The sequence below is a fragment of the Capra hircus genome, chromosome 11 (genome assembly GCF_001704415.2).
Source record: "Capra hircus breed San Clemente chromosome 11, ASM170441v1, whole genome shotgun sequence".
Classification (NCBI taxonomy): Eukaryota; Metazoa; Chordata; class Mammalia; order Artiodactyla; family Bovidae; genus Capra; species Capra hircus.
This window is the reverse complement of record NC_030818.1, coordinates 5,384,479-5,412,293: the sequence shown is the minus strand read 5'-3', so window position 1 is coordinate 5,412,293 and position 27,815 is coordinate 5,384,479. Positions and strand designations below refer to the sequence as shown.

Below are 27,815 nucleotides of genomic sequence, written 5' to 3'. Positions count from 1 at the left end.
ACCAGTCCATTCTGAAGGAGATCAACCCTGGGATTTCTTTGGAAGGAATGATGCTAAAGCTGAAACTCCAGTACTTTGGCCACCTCATGCGAAGAGTTGACTCATTGGAAAAGACTCTGATGCTGGGAGGGATTGGGAGCAGGCGGAGAAAGGGACGACAGAGGATGAGATGGCTGGATGGCATCACGGACTCGATGGACATGAGTCTGAGTGAACTCCAGCAGTTGGTGATGGACAGGGAGGCCTGGCATGCTGCAATTCATGGGGTCGCAGAGTCGGACACGACTGAGCGACTGAACTGAACTGATGTTTTCTCAATATAATGGTAGTGTGAATATAATGTGAAAATACGGAACACGCATCCTCAGTGCCCAGGCTTCCCAGGTGGCTCAGTGGTAAAAAATCCGCCTGCCAGTGCAGGAGCTGTAGGTTCGAGATCCGGGTCAGGAAGATCCCCTGGAGAAAAAAAGTGGCATTCCACTCCAGTATTCTTGCCTGGGAAATCCCATGGACAGAGGAGCATCGCAGGCTGCAGTCCATGGGTTTGCAAAGAGTTGGATATGACTGAGCAACTAAACAACAATATACTCAGTGTCCATCAAGGGCTGGGAGCAGTCTTATCAGGCAGTTATCAGGTCTCTATATTCCCCTTCACTCCTCCAGTTTGGTTGCTGCTCACTTGGTCTCCTTTTCACTCCAGAGGAGGTAAATGCCTGAAGGTGGCTCCCCTCCCCCACTTTCTGAGGGGTACAGCTGGGTCTTGGGCAGTGTGTCTCCTATCGCTTGCAGCTCTTGTTAAAGGGCCTATTCTCAGTGGGGCCCCAGATCTCTCCTTTCTAATCAATTCCAGGTGATGTCAGTGCCGCTGGCTGGCAGAGCATCTTCAGAGCAGCAATGTCTGGGAGCTGTGCCCCCTGCCCCACAGCAGTCTACTCCCCATTATCCAGGTGACTGACAGCAGGTCAATTTACAGATAACCAAACACGGTGAAAACCCGAGTCAGCCCTTGATCATCTTGGGAGAAAATAACTGTGTCCAGTGCAACAGGAACCTGGATCAGAGGGGCTGATTTCCCCAGTAGGTGAGCTTAATTAGGTTGATAATTAGGCAGTTCATTAGAATGGGTGTGGGGGTAAGACCTAAAGCCCAGCCAGCCTAGGCTGTTCTGGGAGGAGCTGGAACTAGCCATGAGCACTCACCAGCAGAGATCCTCTGGAGCCTCAATTATGTATTGATCATTATCAATAGATAATCCACGGCATGTGGTCCCCAAACAATGCAGAGGTGATGGAACTCAATAGAATGGTCTTGAAGGTGGGCTTCTTAGGAACCCATCATGACCCATCTGGCCTAGGGTGCTCAACTAGTGCTCCACCCAGATTGTGTGGAGGGGTCAAGCCCATTGACCTCGGCTATGTTCATGCTGTGTAACCTGAGTGACCTCTCCTAATTGGCAGCATCCACTGTGATGCCTTAAGTTCCTCTCAAACAGAATGTGATCTTGTGTGTGGTCAGAGTCGCCTCAGTCGTGTCCGACTCTGTGACCCCATGGATTGCAGCCTGCTAGGCCTTTCCTTGCATTTTCTGGGCAAGAATACTGGAGTGGGTAACCATTCCCTTCTCCATCTTTTCCTACAGATGCGATAGAAAGAAAGGAAAGAAAAGAAGGGGAAAACAAATTTTCTCCTTGTGATAAGAACTCTTGGATTTGCTCTCTTAACAACTTTCCTGTGCATGGTACGGCCGCATTAGCCATAGTAATCATGTTACACCTTACACCCTTGGTACTTATCTGTTCTCTTTTTAACCACAGCCGCAGGTGGTGGTCTTGGCCAGGCCTTGGAGCCAGGGTGGCACTCAACGCGAGCTGAGCGCCGGGCGGACTGAGGGCACCTGTTCCAAGAGCGGAGGTGGCCGCGGGCCCTAGAAGTCGCGGAAGGCGTGCAGAGCGCGTGCGGGCGGGGGGCGCGTGCAGACGCAGACGAGCGCGCACGTAGACGCGCGCGGGGTCGCCCGCGGCGAGGAGGGGAGGGTCTGCGGGAGCCGCCGGCGCTGCGGGTGGGGTGGTGGGCGGGCCTGTCTCAGCTGCCCGAAGCCGGTTGTGCCGGGTTTACCCTGCGCCCGCCGCCGAGGGTGCAAGTGCGGCCTGAGCCCCGAGCCGGTCCCGCCACCCTGTCGCGGCGGCGACTGCGGGGAGCCGCCGGCACGGCGGTGGACAAGGGCGACGAGGCCTTCCGCGCGGGCGAGTACGACACGGCGCCCGAGCTCTTCCGCTCGACGCGGGCCGGCCTGGCGTAGCCAGACCGCGGCCTGTGGCTGCAGGTGGGGGACGCGCTGGCCCGCGCGGGCCGCCTCCCCGAGTGCCTGGGCGCGTTCCGCGGCGCCGCGCGCCTGGGGACGCAGCGGCTGGACGAGCTGGGGGAACTGACGGCCAGCCTGCGCGCGCCCTGGGCCCGCGCGAACTGCGGGAAAGCCCGGGCCTTGCCCCCCGGGAGGCGCCCCGGGACCTGCTGGGCTGCCCGCGCTGCCGGCGGCTGCTGCACAAGCCGGTGACGCTACCGTGCGGGTGCACCGCCTGCGGGCGCTCCGCCGAGCCGGGCCCGCGCGCCGGGTCATCGTGGTGCTGAGCGGCCTGCTGGAGAAGTCCTTCCCTGGCGAGTGCTGGGCGCGCAGGCTGGCGGGCCAGGCGCGGAACCTGCAGCGCCAGCGGCAGCCCGAGGCCGCGCTAGCCAGGTGTCAGCAAGCCCTGGACCCGGGTAAGTGGGCGCGGGCGCCTATTGAGCCGCAGGCCCGGGACGGGAGACCTTGCTTTCTGCAGGTGGTGAGGCGAAGAGCAGAGGCCGAGTCCACCCGCGGCCGTCTTTTCCAGGACCTTCGTGGCATTGCTGAACCGTCTTGTGAGGCCAAGGCTGTCTTTTCACCCTATCTTAGGAGTGTAGTGAAGGGTTTTCGGTGGTCATGCAGGGAAATGCAGATGGCTCACGCTCTGGGGCAGGGCGCAGAAGAGAACCTTGCGGTGGGGCCGGGTTTGCTTTGGGGATTCAGCGGGTGGACCCAGGAAGGGTGTTCTTAGGCTCTGCAGTCAGACTCTGAACTCTCTCCTCTCTCAAAGGCCGTTAGGTGTTGTTAGGGTGTAATTAGCTTTTTAGATGGTTATATATCCCCTGGAGGAGGAAATGGCAGCCCACTCCAGTATTTTTGCCTGGAGAACCCCATGGAGGGAGGAGTGTGGCGGGCTACAGACCCTGGGGTCGCAGAGTCAGACGCGACTTAGCGACTAAACCACCACCACCACGTTACGTAGGTACATAGATGCCAAAACTTTAAATTTCTTAGTATTTTGAATCCAGCTATGTAGTAAGAGTTAAGGTCAAGAGGGAAGGCTTACCCCTGAAATGTAAGGGTAATTCAACATTAGATAAACCATTCAGTAATACCAGCGGGGAGCCATGTTATCTGTCACATGCCCGCATGTTATAATGCCCTTGTAAGAAACTAGGAATAAGAGGCAGCTTAACCTAATTTGATAAATATTCTCTTTTGGAAGATTTTAGCAAACATACTTCATGTTAAAACATTAGACACTTTTTTTAAAAACTCTAGAATAAGAGAAAAATGTTCACTACCACCACTGTTGTTGCAACATCGAGGGAAACAGTACAAATACTAGAATGCAAGAGTCAGCTGTTTTTTTCATCAGGTGTGATTGTTTAGAGCATTCCAGAGAATCAGCTTATAGCAAAGTGGGAACAAGATGGAAATGTCCATTCTCACATAGATTTGCAGTAGGTATATTTCCCAAGCTCAGAATATATTTCCAGCAGCATTTTCTTTCTCTCTCTCTCTTTTTTTTTTTTTTTTTTGGTTTGTTTTAGATTTCCAAAAATCTCTAAAGATTTCTGTGTTTCAAAATGCATTTAACTATATGCCCTTGCACTTTAACCTGATATTGGGTGTGAAAAGATTAATCTGCAATTATGTTCAATGTAGACTGACTACAGAGGCTGATATCATGAGACGGATATAATAGAATTCTATGAACACCTTCCAGGCAGTGAAATAATCAACTAAAAATTACATGTTTGGGACTTTCCTTGTGGTCCAATGGTTAAGACTCCACGTTTCCAACTCAGGGGCCTTGGGTTCAATACCTGGTGGGGGAACTACCCAGGTAGTTTTTTGGCAGCCAAAAAAAACACATAAAATAGAGGCAGTATGGTAGCGAATTCAGTGAAGACTTTATAAAGATGGTCCACATCAAAAAAAAATCTTAAAATCACATTTGTGGACTGACATCAATATTGCATAGTACCTGTGAGCATTTTCAAAGGTGAATATGTAAAATTTCATTATAGATCAGGTGGTGAACATTTTCAGTTGATTTTTACGACAAGGGACACTAACTCTGCACCTGAATTGAGAAAATTTTACCTTCTGGAAGAGAATTCCATTTTTCTAATTGTGTGTGTGTGAGTGTGTGTGTGTGAGCGCACTCAGTCATGTCCGACTCTTTGTGACTCCATGAACCTATATTACAAAAATATTTTGAATTTTGTCAACAAATAAGTTATAAAAATTTGTTTTCTTGTTATATAAATACCGGCATATCCTCAAGTTGACCTCTTGTCCTGCAAAGCCTAAAGTATTTAATACCTGGCCTTTTACAGAAGAAAAAGAGGCTGATCTCTGTCGTAGCTAGTCAATGTCTTTTTTAAAAATTCAGCTTTTTCTTGTTTGGCTTTGCATTCCTGCTGTCCCTTTCCCCTCTGCCCCCTTTCGCCCCTGTCATACTCTTCTGTATATTATACACTTGTAGCAATAACACATTTATGAGCAGTGCCTGCTCACCGTGTCTTGATACAGTTATCTTTTTGCATGAGTTCTTCTATGCGTGTTTTCCCAGTTAACTGTGTAAACTAAGAAGATAAGAGTAGGGTTTCGAAAGCACCAAGTACTTACTTTGAGAAAAAGTCAAACTCAAGGGTTTTGAGCAAGCTGAAAACATATGTGAAGTAGAGAGATGAGAACACATCTTAGGTGCCCGGAGTATTTATCGATCAACTAAAAGGCACACTTCAGCCCTGTTTCAGAGATCCTACCACGAGTACGGGTAGAGTGAATCATGTCCAGCAGCAAAAGAAATAGTCGTACTGGTTCTGCTTTCAGGAGCTCTGGCTGTGTCGTGCTTCCATGGTGCCCTGCCTTCTCAACACTGTCCTTAGTTCTCTTGGCTTCTGTGCAGCTGGGCTTAGGTTCTTAGTAGCATATGAGTAATTCTCAAGATCTCTTCTGTTTAAAGACTCTAGGGAAAAGATTTTTTTTTTTCCTTCTTTTCCCACTTACGTGAACATATTATGAGAACAATTATGGTCATGAATCTGCACCCACTCAGTTGTATAGAAAAACAAATTATGTTTTACTATGTTTTTAAACGCAAATTTCCTCGTGTACTTTCAAGAAAATTACTCTAAATCTTTTATTTTTCTGTGCCTAGTTACGACATTAAGATGGCTCAGCATTTACTTAGTGAAAATTATGTTGTAGCTACTGTGTGTGTAGCAGTCTGTTTTCCTGATGCATTTGAGATATCCCTCATTCTCGTTTCTGATTGCCTGAGAGAAGCTGTGTAAAATATGCTTACCAAACTACGAAACTCTAGATATGATTTGAGAAGAAATTATTTATTTTACCTTTTTTTTTTTAAAATTGGAGGACAATTGCTTTACAGTGTTGTGATGGTTTCTGCAATACATCAGTGCAAACCAGTCATAGTTATGAAAATATTCCCTCCGTCTTGAGCCTCCTGCCTCCATCCCACCCCTCTAGGTCACCACACAGTGCCAGGCTGGGTTCCCTGTGTTATACGGCAGCTTCCTGTTAGTTGTTTTTCGTATGATTTTGTATATATGTCAGTGGTATTTTCTCAGCTTCTCCTAGCCTCTCTTTTCCCTGCTCTGTCCACAAGTCCATTCACTACATCTGTATCTCCATTTCTTCTCTGTCAATAGGTTCATCAGTACTATTTTTCTAGATTCCATATATATGCGTTAATATATGATATTTGTTTTTCTCTTTCTGACTTTCTTTACTCTGTATAACAGGCTCTAGGTTCATCCGCCTCACTACAACTGACTCAAATCCATTCCTGTTTATGGCTGAGTAATATTCCGTTGTATATTTGTGCCACAACTTCTTTATCCATTCATCTGTCAGTGGACATCTAGGTTGCTTCCATGTCCTGGCTATTGTAAATAGTGCCGCAGTGAACATTGGGGTACTTGTGTCTTTTTAAAAATATTTATCTGTGCTGGGTCTTAGTTGTAGCCTGTGGGATCTTCGATCTTCCTTGCAGCATGTGGGATCTCTTTCTTTTCTTTAAGTTGTGGCATGTGATCTGGTTCCCAGGCCAGGGATCGAACTCGGGCCCCCTGCATTGGGAGCTTGGAGTCTTAGCCACTGGACCACCAGGGTTTTACATATGTCTTTATGAACTGTAGTTTTCTCATTGTCTGTGATAGCTCAGTTGGTAAAGAATCCGCCTGCAACACAGGAGACCCTGGTTTGATTCCTGGGATGGGAAGGTTTGCTGGAGAAGGGATAGGCTACCCACTCCAGTATTCTTGGGCTTCCCTTGTGGCTCAGCTGGTAAAGAATCCGCCTGCAATGCGGGAGACCTGGGTTCTCTCCCTGGGTTGGGAAGATTCCCTGGAGAAGGGAAAGACTACCCACTGCAGTATTCTGGCCTGGAGAATTCCATGGACTCTATAGTCCATGGAGTCATGAAGAGTCGGACACGACTGAGTGACTTTCACTTTCGTGGTAGTTTTCTTCCAGGTTTGTTAAGGAATCTCCATACTGTTCTCCATAGTGGCTGTTTGCATTCTCTAGTTTACATTCCCACCAACAAAGAAGAGTTACCTTTATGTTCGTTTTCTAATTTAATATTTTTAATCACTTAAAGATGATTTTTTAAAGTGCAGTCATATTTGTTTATTTCCATCCCTGATGTCTTTCAGCTCCTGGTGATAATTCATTATTGCTGCTGCGAGCAGAGTTGTATTTATCCATGAAGAACTATGAACAGGCTCTGCAGGATGCTGGTGAAGTTTGTCAGAATGAACCTCTCTTGTCTAAGGTATTTGTATGGGTCAGCTTTGGAGATAATAAATGTAAATTTATGGAATGTTCTTAATAAATTATTAAATAAGACTGTTGTGATCAGGCAGTTATAGACAGTGTACATTTCTCTCAGTTTATGGGTAGTCTAAATGTAGCAATCCACTTCATAATAATCCAGCGCAGTTGAAAAGACCAAATTTCCAACTGGATCTAGATAAGAAACACTAATTTGGATTACCAAGTAGGTGATTAACTGAATAATATGCCTTATGCACTGAACGAATATGTAAACAAAGTAAAAGAACCTTATAAATTTGTGAGTTAAAAGATATGTTTAAAATTACAGTTTAAATAGGAAGGTCATATAATAATCATGTCTAGCAGTTGAGCCCTAATATACATGGTGAATATAAGCAATGTTAGTGAAAGGGTGAGTTTTATATATATTCTGGAATAATTTTAATCTCTGTGTCTTGGCTGGAAAGTTCCAATATCTCTTTCTCTGTGATACAAAATATCACAAGAGCAATATTGCATAGGAACCTGGAATGTCAGGTCCATGAATCAGTGCAAATTGGAAGTGGTCAAACAGGAGATGGCAAGAGTGAACGTCGACATTCTAGGAATCAGCGAACTAAAATGGACTGGAATGGGTGAATTTAACTTAGATGACCATTATATCTACTACTGTGGGCAGGAATCCCTCAGGAGAAATGGAGTAGCCATCATGGTCAACAAAAGAGTCCTAAATGCAGTACTTGGATGCAATCTCAAAAACGACAGAATGATCTCTGTTCGTTTCCAAGGCAAACCATTCGATATCACAGTAATCCAAATCTGTGCCCCAACCAGTAACGCTGAAGAAGCTGAAGTTGAATGGTTCTATGAAGACCTACAAGACCTCTTAGAACTAACAACCCAAAAAGATGTCCTTTTCATTATAGGGCACTAGAATGCAAAAGTAGGAAGTCAAGAAACACCTGGAGTAACAGGCAAATTTGGCCTTGGAATATGGAATGAAGCAGGGCAAAGGCTAATAGAGTTTTGTCAAGATAATGCACTGGTCGTAGCAAACACCCTCTTCCAACAACACAAGAGAAGACTCTACACATGGACATCACCAGATGGTCAACGCCGAAATCAGATTGATTATATTCTTTGCAGCCAAAGATGGAGAGGCTCTATACGCTCAACAAAAACAAGACCAGGAGCTGACTGTGGCCCAGACCATGAACTCCTTATTACCAAATTCAGACTTAAATTGAAGAAAGTAGGGAAAACCACTAGACCATTCAGGTATGACCTACATCAAATCCCTTAGGATTATACAGTGGAAGTGAGAAATAGATTTAAGGGCCTAGATCTGATAGATAGAGTGCCTGATGAACTATGGAATGAGGTTCATGACATTGTATAGGAGACAGGGATCAAGACCATCCCCATGGAAAAGAAATGCAAAAAAGCAAAATGGCTGTCTGGGGAGGCCTTACAAATAGCTGTGAAAAGAAGAGAGGTGAAAAGCAAAGGAGAAAAGGAAAAATATAAGCATCTGAATGCAGAGTTCCAGAGAATAGCAAGAAGAGATAAGAAAGCCTTCTTCAGTGATCAATGCAAAGAAATAGAGGAAAAGAACAGAATGGGAAAGACTAGAGATCTCTTCAAGAAAATTAGAGATACCAAGGGAACATTTCTTACAAAGATGGGCTCAATAAAGGATAGAAATGGTATGGACCTAACAGAAGCAGAAGATATTAAGAAGAGGTGGCAAGAATACACAGAAGAACTGTACAAAAAAGATTTTCATGACCCGGATAATCATGATGGTGTGATCACTCATCTAGAGCCAGACATCTTGGAATGTGAAGTCAAGTGGGCCTTAGAAAGCATCACTACGAACAAAGCTAGTGGAGGTGATGGCATTCCAGTTGAGCTGTTTCAAATCCTGAAAGATGATGCTGTGAAAGTGCTGCACTCAATATGCCAGCACATTTGTAAAACTCAGCAGTGGCCACAGGACTGGAAAAGGTCAGTTTTCATTCCAATCCCAAAGAAAGGCAATGCCAAAGAATGCTCAGACTACCGCACAATTGCATTCATCTGACACACTAGTAAAGTAATGCTCAAAATTTCTCCAAGCCAGACTTCAGCAATATGTGAACCGTGAACTTCCTGATGTTCCAGCTGGTTTTAGAAAAGGCAGAGGAACCAGAGATCAAATTGCCAACATCCGCTGGATCATGGAGAAAGCAAGAGAGTTCCAGGAAAACATCTATTTCTTTATTGACTATGCCAAAGCCTTTGACTGTGTGGATCGCAGTAAACTATGGAAAATTCTTAAAGAGATGGGAACACCAGACCACCTAATCTGCCTCTTGAGAAATCTATATGCAGGCCAGGAAGCAACAGTTAGAACTGGACATGGAACAACAGCCTGGTTCCAAATAGGAAAAGGAGTACGTCAAGGCTGTATATCGTCACCCTGCTTATTTAACTTATATGCAGAGTACATCATGAGAAATGCTAGGCTGGAAGAAGCACAAGCTGGAATCAAGATTGCCGGGAGAAATATCAGTAGCCTCAGATATGCAGATGACACCACCCTTATGGCAGAAAGTGAAGAGGAACTAAAAAGCCTCTCGATGAAAGTAAAAGAGGAGAGTGAAAAAGTTGGCTTAAAGCTCAACATTCAGAAAACGAAGATCATGGCATCCGGTCCTATCACTTCAGGGGAAATAGATGGGGAAACAGTGGAAACAGTGTCAGACTTTATATTTTGGGGCTCCAAATCAGTGCAGATGGTGACTGCAGCCATGAAATTAAAAGACGCTTACTCCTTGGAAGAAAAGTTATAACCAACCTAGATGACATATTCAAAAGCCGAGACATTATTTTGCCGACTAAGGTCCGTCTAGTCAATGCTGTGGTTTTTCCAGTAGTCATGTATGGATGTGAGAGTTGGACTGTGAAGAGGGCTGAGCGCTGAAGAATTGATGCTTTTGAACTGTGGTGTTGGAGAAGACTCTTGAGAGTCCCTTGGACTGCAAGGAGATCCAACCAGTCCATTCTGAAGGAGATCAACCCTGGGATTTCTTTGGAAGGAATGATGCTAAAGCTGAAACTCCCGTACTTTGGCCACCTCATGAGAATAGTTGACTCATTGGGAAAGACTTTGATGCTGGGAGGGATTGGGGGCAGGAGAAGAAGCGGACGACCGAGGATGAGATGGCTGGATGGCATCACTGACTTGATGAGCGTGAGTCTGAGTGAACTCCGGGATTTGGTGATAGACAGGGAGGCCTGGTGTGCTGCGATTCATGGGGTCGCAGAGTCGAACATGACTGAGCGACTGAACCTAACTGAACTGACCTAACAATTTTAGCTTAAGTTGTCCTTGAGAAGATTTATAAGCCAAAGAATAAAAGGTGTACCTTTCTTCATGAATCTTTGAATTTTAAACCCCTTAAGAGATTTTAAAATTTTAAAGAACTTATGATGAGATGAACACCTATAGCATTCTCTATTTAATAATTAAGATATTTTTCCTCCTGCTGTATTACTTTCTAATTACCTTTGTTTTAGATACACTGAAGAAACAGTAACCGAGGTTAATAGATAATATGTAGCTTGTTCTCCCTTTTTCCTTTATTTTATCCACCCAGTCATACATCCATCCATTCATTTACTCATCTGTCCAACCATCCAGTCATTCATTCATCCAACCAGTCATCCATCCAGCAAGACATCCATCCATCCAGTCATCCAATCATTCATCCATCCAGTCATCCATCCATCTATCCAGTCATCCATTCATCCACCCATCTGTCCGTTCATCCACCCATCCACCCATCTGTCCGTTCATCCACCCATCCATTCATCCACCCATCCATTCATCCACCCATCCGTCTGTCCATCCATCCATCCAGTCATCCAATCATCCATCCATCCAGTCATCCATTCATCCATCCATCCGTCTGTCTATCTAGTCATCCACCTGTCCATCTGTCCAGTCATCCACCCAGTCATTCACCTACCAGTCATCCATACACCCAGTCATCCATCCGCCCATCTATATGGTCTTCCATCCAGTCATCCATCCATCCAGTCATCTATCCATCCATCTATCCATCTATCCAGTATCCATCCATCCATCCATCCAGTCATCCAAGGCTCTAACTGACTCAGTGTCAGGGGAACCCTGCTGGAAGCAGTTCATCTTTCTTAAAAATGAGCAAAGAACTGAGGACCAATGAGAAAAAAATTCAACAGCGCAGAAGAGAAAGATTAAATGATGGAAACAACCGACTCCAATGGAAAAGTAACGCGTGAACTAGTCAAACAAAGCACAATATATACAGGGATTTGAGAAAATACTGCCTCCATAAAGCAAAAGCAAAATGCTGTTGGGAAACACTGACCCATGTTGTGTTTTGTTAATTTCTGTTGTGGCACTCTGTATGCCAACACTTTGTTATAGTTATTTCTGTCATGTGTGTCTGCTCCCACAAGACCATATGCACCTTGAAGATGGGGACATGGTAGTGACCGCTGATCACTGAGTGAGTTAAAGGTGCTGGACGTCCAGTGCTCTCTTAGCTGGTCCCTTGGATCTGCTTTGGGATCAGACTCCAAGCGTGGACTCTGGTGTTCTGATCATGGATCATACTTGTGGGGCATTCAGGTTTGCCCGATTTGGAAAGTGGTCGATCTGAAGCCATCCTCCGTGGGCTTGTGTTTATTCTATTTAACATGAAAGTAAAACCGTTCCAGTGATTTTTTTTTTTCAGGGCTGTTTGTACGCAAGTGCATCATCACACTGTTTTTTTTACAAATGTTTGTCTTTGGATGCATCCAGGGGCATCATGTGAAAGCCCAGGCTCTCTCTGGACTGGGAAGAAGTAAGGAGACGTGGAGGGAGTTTCTCTGCTGCCTTGCTCTACATCTTGAATGTAACTCAGTGAAGAAAGCAGCCCAGAAGGTGTGATTCCCTTTCAATGACTTGCTTCTTTGAGTCTCACTTTCTGCCTTTGTATTCATGCTGAGTAGCTCCTTTGTGTAAAATAAGTGAGAAATGTAACTCTGCATATTCATGACAGTGTGATTTCAAATGCGCAGTGATAATGATGAGCTCACACGTTTGATAACTGCCATCCATGGGTAATGCAGCGCATTTCACGAGTCAGGGCATAGATATCTCACCTCTGCTGAACTAATAACCTGTATCAGTGAGACGAGGTTAATGTGTGACGCTGGGGATGCAAGGTGATTCAACCTAGGGTTTGTAATTCAGATGTTATAGTTGGTGCAGGGGCCACGTAAAAGACATTGTGCTATGTGCAAAATCTGTCAATTCAGCTGCATAGCTTTACTTGAAATTTTCAGCAAAGCTTCACCAACAAGATGCAGAAATATCTACTCTTTTATGCAGATCTTTAGCCTCATCTTATTAGAGGTCATCCAGTCACACTTGGTGTAAAGATCTGCCCTGTTAAAAAAACTTGTAAGTGGTAGTTACACAGCCTTAGCATTTCCAGTGACCGTGAGTTCTTGTTTTTACATTTCCTCTAAATCTTTTAAGTTAGTTTGTTATGTATTTTTCAAAAGTGTTTTAAAAAATGCTTTTTTCCTCTTGGCAATTTTGTAGGTACTGTGTGAGGTGTTTTTCCCAGCCTCAGAATACATGCCTCAGAGTTTAACATCTTCAAAAAAAAAAAAAAAAAAAGAATTTAACATCTTCTACCCAAAGTATACTGTTGAACGTGAGACTGAAGGCTCAGTATCAGAGCCATGTGAACAGCCAGGGTCCTGTGGAGGAAGGTAGCAGTGCAGGAGGGTCTGAGGTAGGAAGTGCACGTATTTGTCAACATTATCTTTTTTTTTTTTAAGTGAGCTGCGTAAGGTCTCAGTTGCAGCACACAGGATCTCTTGTTGCAGCACGCGGCCTCTCCAGTTGTGGCTCTTGGGCTTTGCTTAGTTCCCTGGCCAGGAATGGAACCACGTCACCTGCATTGAGAGGTGGCTTCTTAACCACTGAACCACCAGGGAAGTCACTGTCAAAATTATCTTGACTAAGCTTAATATAGTTTTGAACATTTACAAGTTATTCAGATGTTGACATTCCATTAGCTAGTACTTCTCAAGACCAGTTCTGGCTTCTTCTCTTGAGAGTTAAAACTTTCCAAAGATGTTGGTGGAATACTGAAAATCGCTGAAGATTGATGGGACTTCCCTAGTAGTCCAGTGGCTAAGACTCTGTGCCTGCAATGCAGGGAGCCTGGGTTTGAACCCTGGTCAGGGAACTAGTCCCACATGCTGCAACTAAAGATTCCACATGATGCAGCTAAGAGGGGGGCAGCCAAGTAGATAAATAAAATATTTAAGAAAAAGAAAATCACTAAAGATTAAAAGAAACTTCTAGAACATTCCAAAACACCCAAAACCTCAGGAGACTTGAAATTATTTTGTCTTAGAGAAAAGAAAGCACAGGGATAATTTAAATATATGAATACTGGTATTCAGTTGCTCCCTACTGCATGAACTTTTTTTCTTACGCTATGATGTCTTTAATATTCAGGATTCTTTTTTCGTACTTTATCAGAATCCATCTGAGAAACCTGATGTGTTTAGAAATAGCAGTTCCTCAGTTTTGCGTTTCATCCTGGGCTTACACTGTGAAGAGGATCAGGAGGTGTTAGACGGCATCCTTCCAACGGAGCCCAGCACTGGTTTAAAGAGACAGTTTCCGAATGACTCAGAGGATGCACGTGCTGTGAGTGCCCCTGGGAAAATTCCCAGGAAAGGTCAGTAGGCCGTTTGTCTTGGAGTATGTGACCGAAGAGTGAGAGACGGTTGGCTGATGCTGAATACACTTTAAAAAATTTATGCAGGCAGTTTAAGATGAATAGTGAGATGAATATATCACCTTTCAGATTATAGGCCAGTTTCAGTGGTTACTTCTATAAAGACTTCATAGCCAAAAAGCAGAGAAATTTAGGTGTAACTTTACCTTTTATTCATGGCTTATAGATACATAATGGCTATATACAGCCAGGCTTCAGTACAAGTGAATTCAACCAACCACGGATCAGAAATATTTGGGAAAACAGTTTCAGAAAGTGCCAAAAAGCAAAACTTACCCTGTGTAGCAACTGTTTACATAACGTTTACATGTATTGCTATAAGTAGTTTTAGTAATCTGGAGATGATTTAAGGTATAGGCCTGCCTCACTTATTGTGCTTTGCAGATTATTATTATTATTTTTACCAGATTGAAGGTTTGTGGCAAACCTGTGTTGTCAGGAAACGGTTAGCCCATTTAGCAATAAATTATTTTTAATTAGGGCTTCCCTGGTGGCTCAGATGGTAAAGAATCTGCCTGTAATGCTGGAGACCAAGGTTTGATCCCTGGATTCGGATGATCCCCTGGAGAAGGGAATGGTTACCCACTCCAGTATTCTTGCCTGGAGAATTCCATGGACAGAGGAGCCTGGTGGGCTATAGTCCATGGGGTCACAGAGTCAGACACGGCTGAGCGACTAACCCTATTTTAAATTAATGTATGTGTATTGCTTTTTAGGCATCATGCTGCTGCACACTTAGCGCACTACGATATAGTGTAAACATAAGATTTTTTTTAACTTTAATTATTTTTGGCTGTTCTGGGTCCGTGTTGCGGCTCGAGGGCTCCCTCTAGTGGTGGGGAGTGAGGGCTACTCTTTTGCGGTGCTCAGACTCCTCCTGCGGCGGCTCCTCCTGTGGCAGAGTGGGCTTGCGGGTGCTCAGGCTTCAGTAGCTGCAGCTCCCCAGCTCTAGAGCACAGGCTCAGTAGTTGCGGTGCACAGGCTTAGTTTTCCCTTGGCAGGTGGGATCTTCCCGAGTCAGTGATCAAACTCATGTCTCCTGTCTTGACAGGTAGATTCTTTAACCCTGAGCCACCAGGGAAGGCCAAATGTAAGTTTCACATGCACTGAGAAACCAAAATCAGTTTGTATGACTCAGTTTATTGCAGTATTGGCTTTATTGCGGTGGACTGGAACGGACCCCGAGATGCCTCTGGGCTGTGTCTGTGTGTGGGACGGTGTGCTTAGGTTATTCGCAAACACCGCTCCATTTTCTGTAAGGGACTCCATCCAGCGTCAGGGATCTTGGCATCCCTGGGGGGCCCGGAACTGTCAAGGACATCTAAAACTCATCTAAATGTGTCCCTGCGTGCGTGCTCTGTCGCTGCAGTCACGTCCAGCTCTTTGTGACCCAGTGGACTGTAGCCCACCAGGCTCCTCTGTCCATGGAATTCTCCAGGCAAGAATACTGTAGTGGATAGCTCTTCTCCAGGAGATCTTCCTGACCCAAGGATTGAACCTGAATCTCCCACATTGTGGGCATGTTCTTTACCATCTGAGGCACCAGAGAAGCCTGTAACACACTTTAGCCAGAGGAAATACACTTTATTGCTTTCTCTTACCCAGATGTGCAAGTGTTAATTATAGCATTTAAATTTTTTCAGAGGCTGACTCCTTACCCCAAACAAATGTGAACTGTAACACAGGAGAAAGTGAAGAGCTCCCCATAGAGGTGGCTGACTTTGAGTGTGCCCTTTGTATGAGGTATGGTGACATAGCATCTACGCCACTGTGAAAAATCCAGCCTTTCTGAACTTTGTATCCTAAATGTAATGGGCTTTTAAAAAAGTGTTTGTTTTAATTGGAGGATAATTGCAATATTGTGATGGTTTTTGCCACCCATCTGTCTGAGTTGGCCATAAGTACACCTGTGTCCCCTCCATCCTGAAACCCCCTCCCAACTCCCTCCCCACCTCATTCCTCCAGGTTGTCCTGCTTCACGCATCAAACTTCCACTGGTCATCTGTTCTACATCAATAATGTATGTGTTTCAGTGCTGTTCTCTCAAATCATCCCACGCTTTTCTTCTCCCACTGAGTCAGAAAGTCTGCTTTTTACCTCTGTGTCTCCTATAGAGAAATTACGTACACCTCAGTAACAATTGCTTTATTTTATAAAAATCTGATAAGATAAAAATGGAAAATGGGTATAAGTGGTTTCTAGAGTTCTTATAAAATGAATAGATTATTTGAAAGTCTATTGTGGACATGTCTTGCTGAAAACCCAGATGTTTCTGCAGGTTGTTCTTTGAACCTGTGACTACGCCCTGTGGACACATGTTTTGCCTGAAATGCCTCGAGCGCTGCCTGGACCACGTCCCACATTGTCCCTTGTGCAGAAGTAAGTATTTCTGTGGAAATGACAAATCCGGGCACTTCTAAAATTTGCCCTCCACTTCCTTTCCCTTCACATGCAGCTTTTAATTCCTTGGTCCCTTAGCTCCCATTCTCAGTCCTGACAAAGTCAGCTCTTTTTGCTTTTGTGTGTGTCTGTATAGTGAAGTGAAGTCGCTCAGTCATGTCCGACTCTTTGCGACCCGTGGACTGTAGCCCATCAAGCTCCTCTGTCCATGGGATTCTCCAGGCAAGAGTACTGGAGTGGGTTGCCATTTCCTTCTCCAGGGTATCTTCCCGACCCAGGGATCAAACCCAGGTCTCCCACATTGCAGGCAGACGCTTTAACCTCTGCTCCACCAGGGAAGGCCTTAAATACAAGAATCCAAGTACTAACATCAAAGATTTCAAGGGAGGAAAGGAAGCCAGGTTGAAAGAAGAAGGGGGCGGAGGCGGAAGAAGGGGGCGAAAGGGTGGCCTTATAGACGTCTCCTGCCACCTACAGATGCTCAGACGTTATGGGACTTTTCCCTGGGCCTCCAGAGAAGGGAGGACTGGAACTTGGCCCTGTCAGAAATTAGACCAGACCAGAAGCAGAATTCGAGTTCTCTGCCAAGAGGAGGTGATCAGTCTCCAATCCTCAGCTCAGGCTGAGGGCCCTTCAGCCAGATTCCTGCGTCCAGGACCGGGGGACTAGAAAAACAGGGAAGGATAGGAAGCATTAAGGAGAGGAAAGAGAGAGGGAAGGGGAGAGAGGTCAGTAAAGTCTCTTGTTCCTTACTGATCAGGGCACTCTGGCCAGTTGTCCGCATCAAGAGGAGACCAGGGACAAAAGGGTCCCAGTTGTGGCCGCTGGGTCTGGTCCATTGGCAGGCAAGCTGGCCCCTGAGTACCCGAGTGGTCAGGATGTCAGTCTCAGCGAAGAAGGGTCTCCGCCAGAGTCGCCATTTGTTGGAGGAAGAGGGACCCCTTCCAGGGCCCGAAACTGGGCTCTTGTCTAACACTCGGAAATGAATTGTCCGAGGAGACACATGTGCTGACAGAGCAAGAGATTTTATTGGGAAAGGGCCCACGAAGTAGGGGGGATTAAAGAAGTTCACAATCTTAAATCTGAGACTTGGAACGTCAGTCATCTTTGCTGTGCTGCTCTGGCAGCTTCAGCATTTCACTCTCCAGGGCGACTCTTTGATATTTCTCTTGTCTTCCACCACCTGCTACTCACTCCCTCTACCCTCCCTGACCTGATTCTCCATGGAGTGTAGACGCCAGCAAGATGGGGATTGCCTCTTCCTTCCTCCAGGCAAACCCTGTCTCCTGAGCTGCTCTCCTGGGGGAGGGACAGCCCGCCCTTTCCTCACGGGGCCGACCTTCCATCTCTCTCTCCTCAGTCCCTTTTGTCTTCTGAGGCCCCAGCTCCCTGCAAAAGAGAGCTCTTTTTCCTTAAGAGCTGATTACCATAGGACTTCCTTTCATGGTGCAGTGGTTAAGACTTACCCTTCCCCTCCAGAGTGCATGGGTTCCGTCCCTGGTTAAGGAGCTAAGATCTGACATGTCTTGCAGACAAAAAACCAAAATGTAAAACAGAAACAATATTTTTACAAACTCAATAAAGACTTTAAAAATGGTCCACGTCAAAAAAAGAGAAATCTTGAGAAATGGCATTATTATTTAACTTTGTTTTGTTACAGTTGTTAGCAAGCAGAAAATTTAATAAAACTACTCTGGCCGAAGAATTAATATTTCGGTATTTCTCAGATGCGCTGTCTGACAGAGAATCTGTGATGAAGAAATGACGGAGCTGTCACAGTAAGTCCTCGTGCTCTAGGTACTTCGTGCTGAGTTGCGGTTACAAGAAGGAAATCCTGGCCAACCTCACAGCTCTATCTCAGTTTTCTTTCCCTCCTCTTTGGCAGAAAAATCGGCCTCAAAAAAGAAAAAAATAATAATTGCAAAGAGTTTATGGAATTTAATTGAAGAAGGTTGTAAGAAATATTCCAAAAGTGTGTTTTGACGAAATCATAGGGCTGCTTTTTAATATCTAAATAAGCAATACTGAATTTTTCAGAACTGAAAAGGCACAGTTCGTTCAAAACAAGGTATTTGAAAACAGGCTTTTTTCCCTTCAAAATAGGCTAAACAGTTGTGTTTTTTTTTTTTTTCTTTTAAAGTGATTAAAGTTTTGTGTTGTAGTGCCCTGTATTGAGATCTTATCATTCTTCTAGTCTTTTTTATTTATTAGTAGAACTCATTACTTTTGACATCTTTCATTTTTGCTTTCATCAGAGTTTTTTCTTATTTATTTTCCTTGTGATGTAACCGACGTTTAGCATTATACTAGTTTCAGGTGTACAACAGAGTGAGTTGACATTTGTGAATATGGTGAAATGATCACCATAGTAAATCTAAGTTAACATCTGTCTCCAGACAGTTAGAATATTTTTATTGTGATAAGAATTTTTTAAGATTTATTCTCTTAGCAACTTTAAAATATGCAATACAGTATTATTAACTATGGTCACCATGCTGTGCCTTGCATCTCCAGGACTTGTTGATTTTATAACTGGAACTTTGTGCTTTTTGACCCCCTTCACCCATTGCGCACGCAGATACACACACACACAGACACACACACACACGCACACACACACAGACACACACACACGCACACACACACTCTCTCTCTCTCTCCTGGTAACCCTTTCTGTCCTCTGTATCTATGAACTTAGTTTTGTTTGTTTTTAGATACCATATTTAAATGAAGTCATACACTTTCTGTCTTTCTCTGTCTGATTTACGTCGCTTAGCGCTGAGCCCTCAAGGTCATGAGAATGTGTTCATAGTGATCTTAAGCAAGTTCTCTCGTTAGATTAAATAAGAGGGCTTGCTGAGCACTTTCTCATGCTGTGACTGTTGACTTTCTTTTCCCACCTAAGGCTTAGGCAAGCCCAAGGGTTTTGTCATTAAGAGAACCGCGGCTGTCACGCCCTTCCTTGTCTGTGAGCTCCCACATCTAGTTAACATTCCTCTTACCCCACAGTCTGACCAGAGATGTGCCCATCTTTGTGTGCACCATGGCCTTCCCCACCGTGCCCTGCCTGCTCCACATCTTTGAGCCCCGCTATCGGCTTATGATACGAAGATGCCTGGAAACAGGCCCCAAACGGAGTGGCATGTGTTTATCTGCTGAGCATGCAGGGTAAGAGTTACCAGTATTCAAAGAGAAGGTTCTGGGGACTTCCCAGTGGTTAAGACCCCACGCTTCCAATGCAGGGGATACGGGTTTGATTCCTGGTTGGGGAAACAAGATCCCACATGCTGAGTGGCGGGGCTTCCCTGGTGGCTCAAATCGTAAATAATCTGCCTGCAACGTGGAGGTCTGGTTTTGATCCCTGGGTTGGCAATATTCCCTCACTCCAGTATTCTTTCCTGGAAAATCCCATGAACAGAGGAGCCTGGCGGTCCAGTCCATGGGGTCACAAAGAGTTGGACAGGACTGAGCGACTAACACTGTGTAATTGTGAACATGCTGTGTGGTGCAGCCAAAAGATTGAAAAGAGGAGGGGGCTTATAATTAAATGCATCATTTTTCGTTTTTCTTAGAGAACAACTTAAGATGATGTTGGTAATCCCAGTGGCTCCTATTACACAACGAAGTATAAGCCTGGGGACATCTGTGTTGTGATTCCACCTTTCATTCTAGTCTCGGCTCCCACTCCTTCCCCTTGAACATCACAGCTGCTGATTCTTGGCTGTCTCTCCCACCCTGTCTCGCCAGGATCTCAGAGTATGGCTGCATGCTGGCAGTCAAGGACGTCAGGACATTCCCCGATGGCGGCTCTATCATTGACGCCGTGGGGATCAGCCGCTTCTGGGTTTTGAGCCACCGTCACAGAGACGGCTACAACAGGCAGCCATTGAATACTCAGAAGATGAAAGGGTGGGTAGTCACACCTGCAGGGCCAGCCCCGTCCCCTCTCCAGCCGCTCTTTCCCTGTGGGCACCGGGCCTCACGGGCCAGAGGGCAGAATGCAGCCGGGTGAACGGCGAGGTCCGGGGCACGGGGAAGTGGTTGGAAGATGATGGCTGAGTGTGGCGGCTCTCGGGGCTCCTCTTCTGTTGTTGCTGTTGTTGTTTAGTCGCTAAGTCGTGTCCGACTCTTTGCAGCCCCATGGACTGCAGCGCACCAGTCTTCTCTGTCCCTCACCATCTCCTGGAACTCGTCCAAGTTCATGTCCATTGAGTCAGTGATGCCATCCAACCGTCTCATCCTCTGTCGTCCCCTTCTCCTCCTGCCTTCGGTCTTTCCCAGCATCAGAGTCTTTTTTAGTGAGTTGGCTCTTCACATCAGGTGGCCAGAGTATTGGAACTTAAGCTTTAGCATCAGTCCTTCCAAACAGGATTCGGGGTTGATTTCCTTTAGGATTGACTTGTTTGATCTTGCTGTCCAGGGGACTCTCAAGAGTCTTCTCCAACTGCACAGTTTGAAAGCATCAATGCTTTGGCGCTCAGCCTTCTTTATGGTCCAGCTCACATCTGTACATGACTACTGGAAAAACCATAACTTTGACTATGTAGATCTTTGTTGGCAAAATGACATCTTTGCTTTTTAATCACATTAAGAATGGTTGTGTGTTATAGCCTAATTCCAGAGTCTACCCCAGCTTTCATAAATGCTATAGTCTTGCAATCAGAAAGGACCTTAGTGGTTTACTCCTGTTTTACAGATGAGGAAGTTCTACCCTAAGGCAACTGAACAACTGGCTAGCATTCCCACATGAGAGGCAGGAATGAAGCCAGAACAAACCCAGGCCCCCTGGAGCTGTTTCTGCTCAGTGTTCCTACATAGGACGGAGCCTTGGGCAGTGAGAGGGGCCCAGGCAGCAGGGTGTGTCCTTCTAAAGCCGTAGGATGTCCCCTGGCATCAGGCTCAGGCTGTGAGTGCACTGTTGCCGTAGCATATCTTTTAAAGTATAGTTTGGTGGCATGAGATACAGGTTTTAAACTGCTGTAACTCTTTGACTTGAACTTCCCTGGTGGCTCAGTGGTAAAGAATCCGCCTACCGGTGCAGAAGACAAGAGTTCCATTCCTGGATTGGAAAGATCCTCTGGAGAAGGAAATGGCAACCCACTCCAGTATTCTTGCCTGAAAATCCCATAGACAGAGGAGCCTGGTGGGCTATAATCCATGGGTCACAGAGTCAGACACGACTAAGCAACTAAACAACACTCTTTGACTTGGTAATTCTGCTTCTGGGAATCTGTCCTGAGGCAATGACAGCCGCTTCTCACGCACATATGAAAAAAACCACTTTGCATAATTACCTAATATTATTTGTGTTATCTTATTAATAAAATACGTCTTATGTGAATGGTTGAATAAGTTATGGTATATTTCAAATGTAGGGTTGCATGTAGCCATTAAAAATGATTCCTGATAATTTCAGATGCATTTTTCTATTAAGATAGTGCGAGAAGCATCTGGGTGTTGCCGATGGACATGGGATAGATCGGGCACCGCTGTGTAACGGTGCAGACTTCTACATTGAGCTTGTGTACCTGTGTGTGTGTGTTCCGTCCTGTCCGATCTTTGCACCCCGAGGACTGCAGCCTGCCAGGCTCCTCTGTCCATGGAATTTCCCAGGCAAGAGTAGTGGAGTGGGTTGCCATTTCCTTCTCCAGGGGATCTTGCCAACCCAGGTATGGAACCCACATCTCCTGCGTTGGCAGGCAGATTCTTTACCAGTAGCGCCACCTGTCTGTTTATTGAAATGCTGATGAATCACTGAAGTGCTAACGCCAGGAATCTGCTCAGCAGACGTGGCCGTGGTCACTGTGTAATGGACACACAAGTGTGATAATGAATCGCTGAAAAGGCTGTCTCTCTTCCTTGACCAGGTGGAAGGCCCAGAGTGCGAGGAACTCGTCATGCTGCGCGATTCAGTTTATCAGCAGTCTGTGTCCTGGTTCGCGTCACTTCAGGATCCCATGAAAGAGCAGATTTCAAGCCATTGTGGGTCAGTGCCAGACAGAGAACCTGAGCCTCAGGTATGCTGTGCTGATCCTTCATAGTGCTGATACTTCCTGCCGTCATGTTCTGAGACACATCACACCCCAGTGAAGCTTGGCGGTGCCTGCTCTGCTGCCGACTCCATTACGGCCGTTTATGAAACTTTCATTTATCAACACCTGGTAGACTAGCATGTGCCTTGTGGAGCAAGAATGATAAATGCTTTCTGATAAATACTACGTGAAGGTAATTTGTTTTCTGTCAGAAATCAGTTTATTCTGGTTGGCTGTCTCTTGTACTTCTCTCACCAGCATCAGAAGGTTTGGTAATTGTCGTCTATCAGCAGGATAGACTCTGCGTTTTGTACCTAATCCTGCCTTACCCCTACTGAACAGGCGTTGAGTAAATGAGGAAATTCTCTGTCATTAACTTAGAGGCGTTTCCAGTCCTCTGTCCGTCTTCACGGGCTTTCTCTCTGCTCCCAAGAGTGCTCCAGTGATGCTGGGTTTTCTTTCTTTTTCTTATTTATTTATTTTTATTGAAGTATAGTAGATTTACCGGAGAAGGCAATGGCACCCCACTCCAGTACTCTTGCCTGGAAAATCCCATGGACGGAGGAGCCTGGTGGGCTGCAGTCCATGGGGTCACTAAGAGTCAGACACAACTGAGCGACTTCACTTTCACTTTTCACTTTCATGCATTGGAGAAGGAAATGGCAGCTCACTTCAGTGTTCTTGCCTGGAGAATCCCAGGGACAGCGGAGCCTGGTGGGCTGCCGTCTATGGGGTCGCACAGAGTCAGACACGACTGAAGCGACTTAGCAACAGCAGCAGCAGCATGGTAGATTTACAGTGTTGTTAATTTGTGATACAGCAAAGCGATTCAGTTATACCTATGTGTGCACTCTTTCATTAGTGTTCTTTTCCATTATGGCTTCCCATAGGGTTTTGTTTTTATTGGAGTGTAGTTGCTTTACAATGTTATGTTAGTTTCTGCTCTACAGCAGAGTGAATCAGCCACATGAGTGCATACATCCCCTCCCTCTTCAGCCTCCTTCCTCTCCCCCAGCATCCCACCCCCTAGGTCATCACAGATCACCGAGCTGAGCGCCTGTGTTATATAGCACGTTCCCACTAGCTACCTGTTTTTACACATAGTAGTGGGTATATTTCAGTGCTGCTGTCTCATTCGTCCCTCCCTCTCCTTCCCCTCTGTGTCCACAGTTCTGTTCTCTACGTCTGCTCCTCTATTCCTGCCCTGCAAATAGGTCCATCAGCACCATCTTTCTAGATTCCATGTACATGTGTTAATATACAGTGTTTGTTTTCCTCTTTCTGACTTACTCCGCTCTGTATGACAGACTCTAGGTTCATCCACATCACTCCAGAGGACCCAGTTTTGTTCCTCTTATGGATGAGTAATATTCCGTTGTATTTCAGTTATGACCAGGCTTCAGGTCTGTGAAGCATCGCTAAGTGCAAATGGCTCGTCTCCCCCGTGTTTGGACGATGGAGCCAAGAGGGGATGGTGCGGGCTTGTGACTGAGAGTGTATAGCTCTTCCTGCTGTGCCCGCTCACCTGTCCTGGAGGCAGAGGAGGGGACAGGGCCAGGTCTCGGCAGGTTTAGGGTCAGGCGAAGTGTCTTTTGTATTGTTTCTATCAATTTTCCTTTCTTTCTGTGTCTCTTGGTGGCTTGTGTCTCGTGTGAGTTCTATCTTTTCCAAACCCAAGAAAATGCTTTTGGTCAAAAGTCACCCTCAGGCATTCTTCACCCTCCACTTTATTATAATCTCTGCTGCTCCTCTGTTTTGTAGCTCAAATTCAGAAAGCAAGGTGATTAGGCTACCTTGATGACAGTATGAATTACCGTGTTTTCTAGGTACTTTTGCTATTAACCCAAATTTTTCTCTAATTGTAACACATTGCATGATTGTCATGGCTTAAAAACAGCAGAAATTTATTATCGTACAGTTTGGGGATTAGAAATCCCTCACAGGTCTCACCAGGCTGTGATCAAAGTGATGGCAAGACTTGATTCCTTGCTGGAGGCTCTGAAGGGGAGTCCATTTCCTCCCCTTCTCTGGGCTTGAAAGGCTACTGGTGTTCCTTGGCTCTGGCCCCTTCCTCCATCTTCCAGGCTAGCAGAGTTGACCTCTGACCCTTCTTCCATAATTCATACCCCACTCTGACCACAGCCCAGAGCAGCTCTCTGCTGGAAGGACCTTTGTGATGAGGTTGAACCCGCCAGGAACAATTCAGCATCACCTTTGCACCTCTCCAGGTCCCTCACTCAGTCACATCTGCAGGGTCCCTGCCGACGTGTAAGCTGCATAGTCACGGGCTTCAGGAACCGAAAGGTGAACACCTTTGGGAGACCGCTCGTCTTCCCACCGCGGAGGATTTTAGGTCCTATGTGGGAGGTATTTTTATGCTGAAAGTGAAGGTGTTAGTCACTCAGTTGTGTCCAGCTCCTTGCATCCCCATGGACTGTAGCCCGCCAGGCTCCTCTGTCCATGGGACTCTCTAGGCAAGAATACTGGAGTGGGTAACCATTCCCTTCTCCAGGGGAATCTTCCCAACCCAGGGATCGAACCTGGGTCTCTTCCATTGCAGGCAGATTCCTTACCGTCCGAGCGACCAGGGAAGCCCCTTTATGCTGAGGCTTCCCCATTAAGCCTGCCACTCAGTGTCTCCCTACTCAGTAAAGTGAGGAGAGAAAAGAGAGTATGAACCGTACAGAAGGTTGTGTTGTCCAACACTTGTGCCGTCTTCCCTTGGAGGGGAGGTGGGTGCCTTCTGCACGGTGATGTGGGCTGCGCCATACATTTTGACTTCGGTGCCATTCTTCATCTCTCACCCTGAGCTAAGGTGAGCCTGGAGCCACCACCCCTGGTCCCCAGTTTGGATTCTCCTTGCTTCTAGAGTGGGGATGGAGGAGAAGCAGGGAGACCTGGGTATCTTGGTTTCAGTTCTGGGAATATTGAAAACAACTCTGTGGTTACCTTTTGCTCAGAGCTCAATCCAGAAGTGCCTGTTTGGTTATGAAATAAAGGCTATCAGGTGGCATAATAATTCATATACATATTTAATAGTAACTCATTAAATGGGCTTTCCTGGTGGCTCAGTTGGTAAAAAATTACACCTAAATTGCAGGAGACCTGGGTTTGATCCCTGGGTCAGGAAGATCCCCTGAGAAGGAAATGGCTAACCATTCCAGTAGTCTTATCTGGAAAAGTCCATGAACAGAGGAGTCTGGTGGGCTACAATCCGTGAGGTCACAACAGTCAGACACGACTTAGCAATTAAACCATGATACCACACACATATATATATTTAACAGTAACTCATATATATAGCTATTTTATATGTTTGTCTCACTGACTGTATTATAAGATTTATAACAGTCAAATTTGTACCTATACTGTTTCTTTATAAACAGTTTGCTTTGTAGAGCATGTTTAGGAAACAATAACAGAACATTGGAAAGTAGAGATAAAAATTATGATCGCTTCTTCTAATGGGTCATAGACTGTGAACTAGAGCTTTATTATTATTTATTTGGCTGTGCTTGGTCTTATTAGTTGTGGCATGTGGGATCCAGTTCCCTGACCAGGGATTGAACCCAGGCCCCTGTATTGGGCGCTTGGAGTCTTAGTCACTGAACCGCCAGGGGAATCGTGAACTAGAGCTTTAAGGGGCTAAGAACGACTAATTCATGAAGAGTTTTCCTGTGGACGATGCGTCTCTTGGCAGGTTCTTCCTTATGTGAATGTCCCCCATTTAAGTGTGTAACATGCCAGTAAGCTTTGTCCGGGCTTCCCTGGTAGCTCTGTGGTAGAGACTCTGCCCGCTGGTGCAGGAGACACGGGTTCGATCCCCGATCCGGGAAGACCCCACATGCCACAGAGCAGCTAAGCCTGTGTGCCAAGTACTGAGCCTGTGCTGTAAAGCCTGGAAACTGCGAGTGCTGAAGCCTGTGCACGCTAGAGCCCCTGCTCCGCAACAAGAGAAGCCACAGCAATGAGAAACCCGCACACTGCAGCCAGAGAGTAGCCCCCAGTCTCGGCAGCTGGAGGAAAGCCCACACACCAGCAAAGACCCGGCACGGCCAGAAATAAATAAATTATAAAAAGCTTTTTAAAAAGTAAGCTTTGTGTTTTAGGGCTGAATGAATGGTGCAGAAGATCTCAAAGAGAAGGCAGCATTTAATTCTTGCTCGTGTCGATGAGACAAGAGACCACATTGAGAACAGGCTTCTACTTGAGCTGCTGATTTTGTCTTCCTTTCTTTTACAGAGTAACCCTGGTGGTCCTGCGTGGTCCTGGTGGATGCTGGCGGTGTTGCCATTGGCACAGAAGGCTCAACTGGCCACACTGGGCGTGATCTCGCTGAAGGAGCACCTGCTTGCCATTCGGCGAATATTAGTCATCATCACGCGTAAGAGGAATAGTCAGCAAGAGCACGTTAATAGCAGGGAGAGAAGTAATTGATTTCTGTCGAGGTTTCTGGAAGGCCTTGAGTTTTTATGAGGCATGCCAGGCACGGACAAGTTAACATCCATCCACCATGCTTTGTAAAATGCTTGCTGATAGGGTTCCAGAATGGAGCACTTGGCAGACGTTGTCTCCTATTCAGAAGTTAAGTCTGTTCTAGATGGAATCTGACTCCATGCAAGGTGAGCCTGAAATCTGAATGGATCCCATGGTTGGAAAACAACCTAAAAAATCTCTCTGGAACAGATGCTTCCAGTGCTCAGTACACTAAAGATGACTGACGAGTGGTTTAGGTTTTGCCAGAAAGAAGATTGCCTTCCCAGTGAAGTGTCTTGCTCCTCCAGACGGGAACAGCTCGCTTGGGTGGGTGGATAGTAAGAGGGAAACTGTCTTGTTATCTGGAAGCATATTTCTCAGAGTCCGGGCTAGCTGAAAACATGCTTTGTGTGTCACTGTGAAATGGAGGAATCAAACTGTTGTCCAGTGTGGGGGGTGAAGTTAGTCCTTATCCAAGAAGTAGTACAGAACCAAATAGAGCTGTGTTCTTGTGTCCTGCAGTAGTTTGAATGTGGTAAATTGCATATTTTAACTAAATGAATATCAGAATTTAAGAAGGTGTACTTTGGATGTAGAAAAACCTGAAAACAGTATAGTTGATTTGAGGATATGTATTTGTGCATACATACACACCCACATGCACACCCACACATCACAGGATAAATAAAGGGAATTCTACCCATATTGGGATGTTAAGAATACAACCAAAATAGTGCAGAGAACCCCTTGGAAACACAGTGTCTTATTAATCCTAATCCGGTGGGTGTGAAGCATTTAGAAAATGTCATGGTTCTGCGCAGATTGGCATTAGATGTTAGACCCATCAGTAAATTTGAGCTCACTGTCCATCCACTTGGAGAAGGCAATGGCACCCCACTCCAGTACTCTTGCCTGGAAAATCCTATGGACG

General features: G+C 45.7%; 1 protein-coding gene across 1 annotated transcript; it reads left to right on the top strand.

Annotated features, from left to right (window-relative positions):
• Window positions 1,261-27,379, top strand: LONRF2 (LON peptidase N-terminal domain and ring finger 2). The gene is given in 20 exon segments (XM_018054704.1): window positions 1,261-1,314; window positions 1,928-2,210; window positions 2,213-2,437; window positions 2,440-2,601; window positions 2,604-2,756; window positions 7,017-7,135; window positions 11,972-12,094; window positions 12,761-12,813; window positions 12,848-12,956; window positions 13,715-13,916; window positions 15,620-15,719; window positions 16,255-16,359; window positions 16,854-16,863; window positions 18,037-18,115; window positions 18,118-18,154; window positions 19,386-19,544; window positions 20,124-20,251; window positions 20,254-20,285; window positions 22,244-22,393; window positions 26,651-27,379. Coding segments are annotated over 20 exon segments (2,478 nt in total). The 3' UTR covers window positions 26,846-27,379.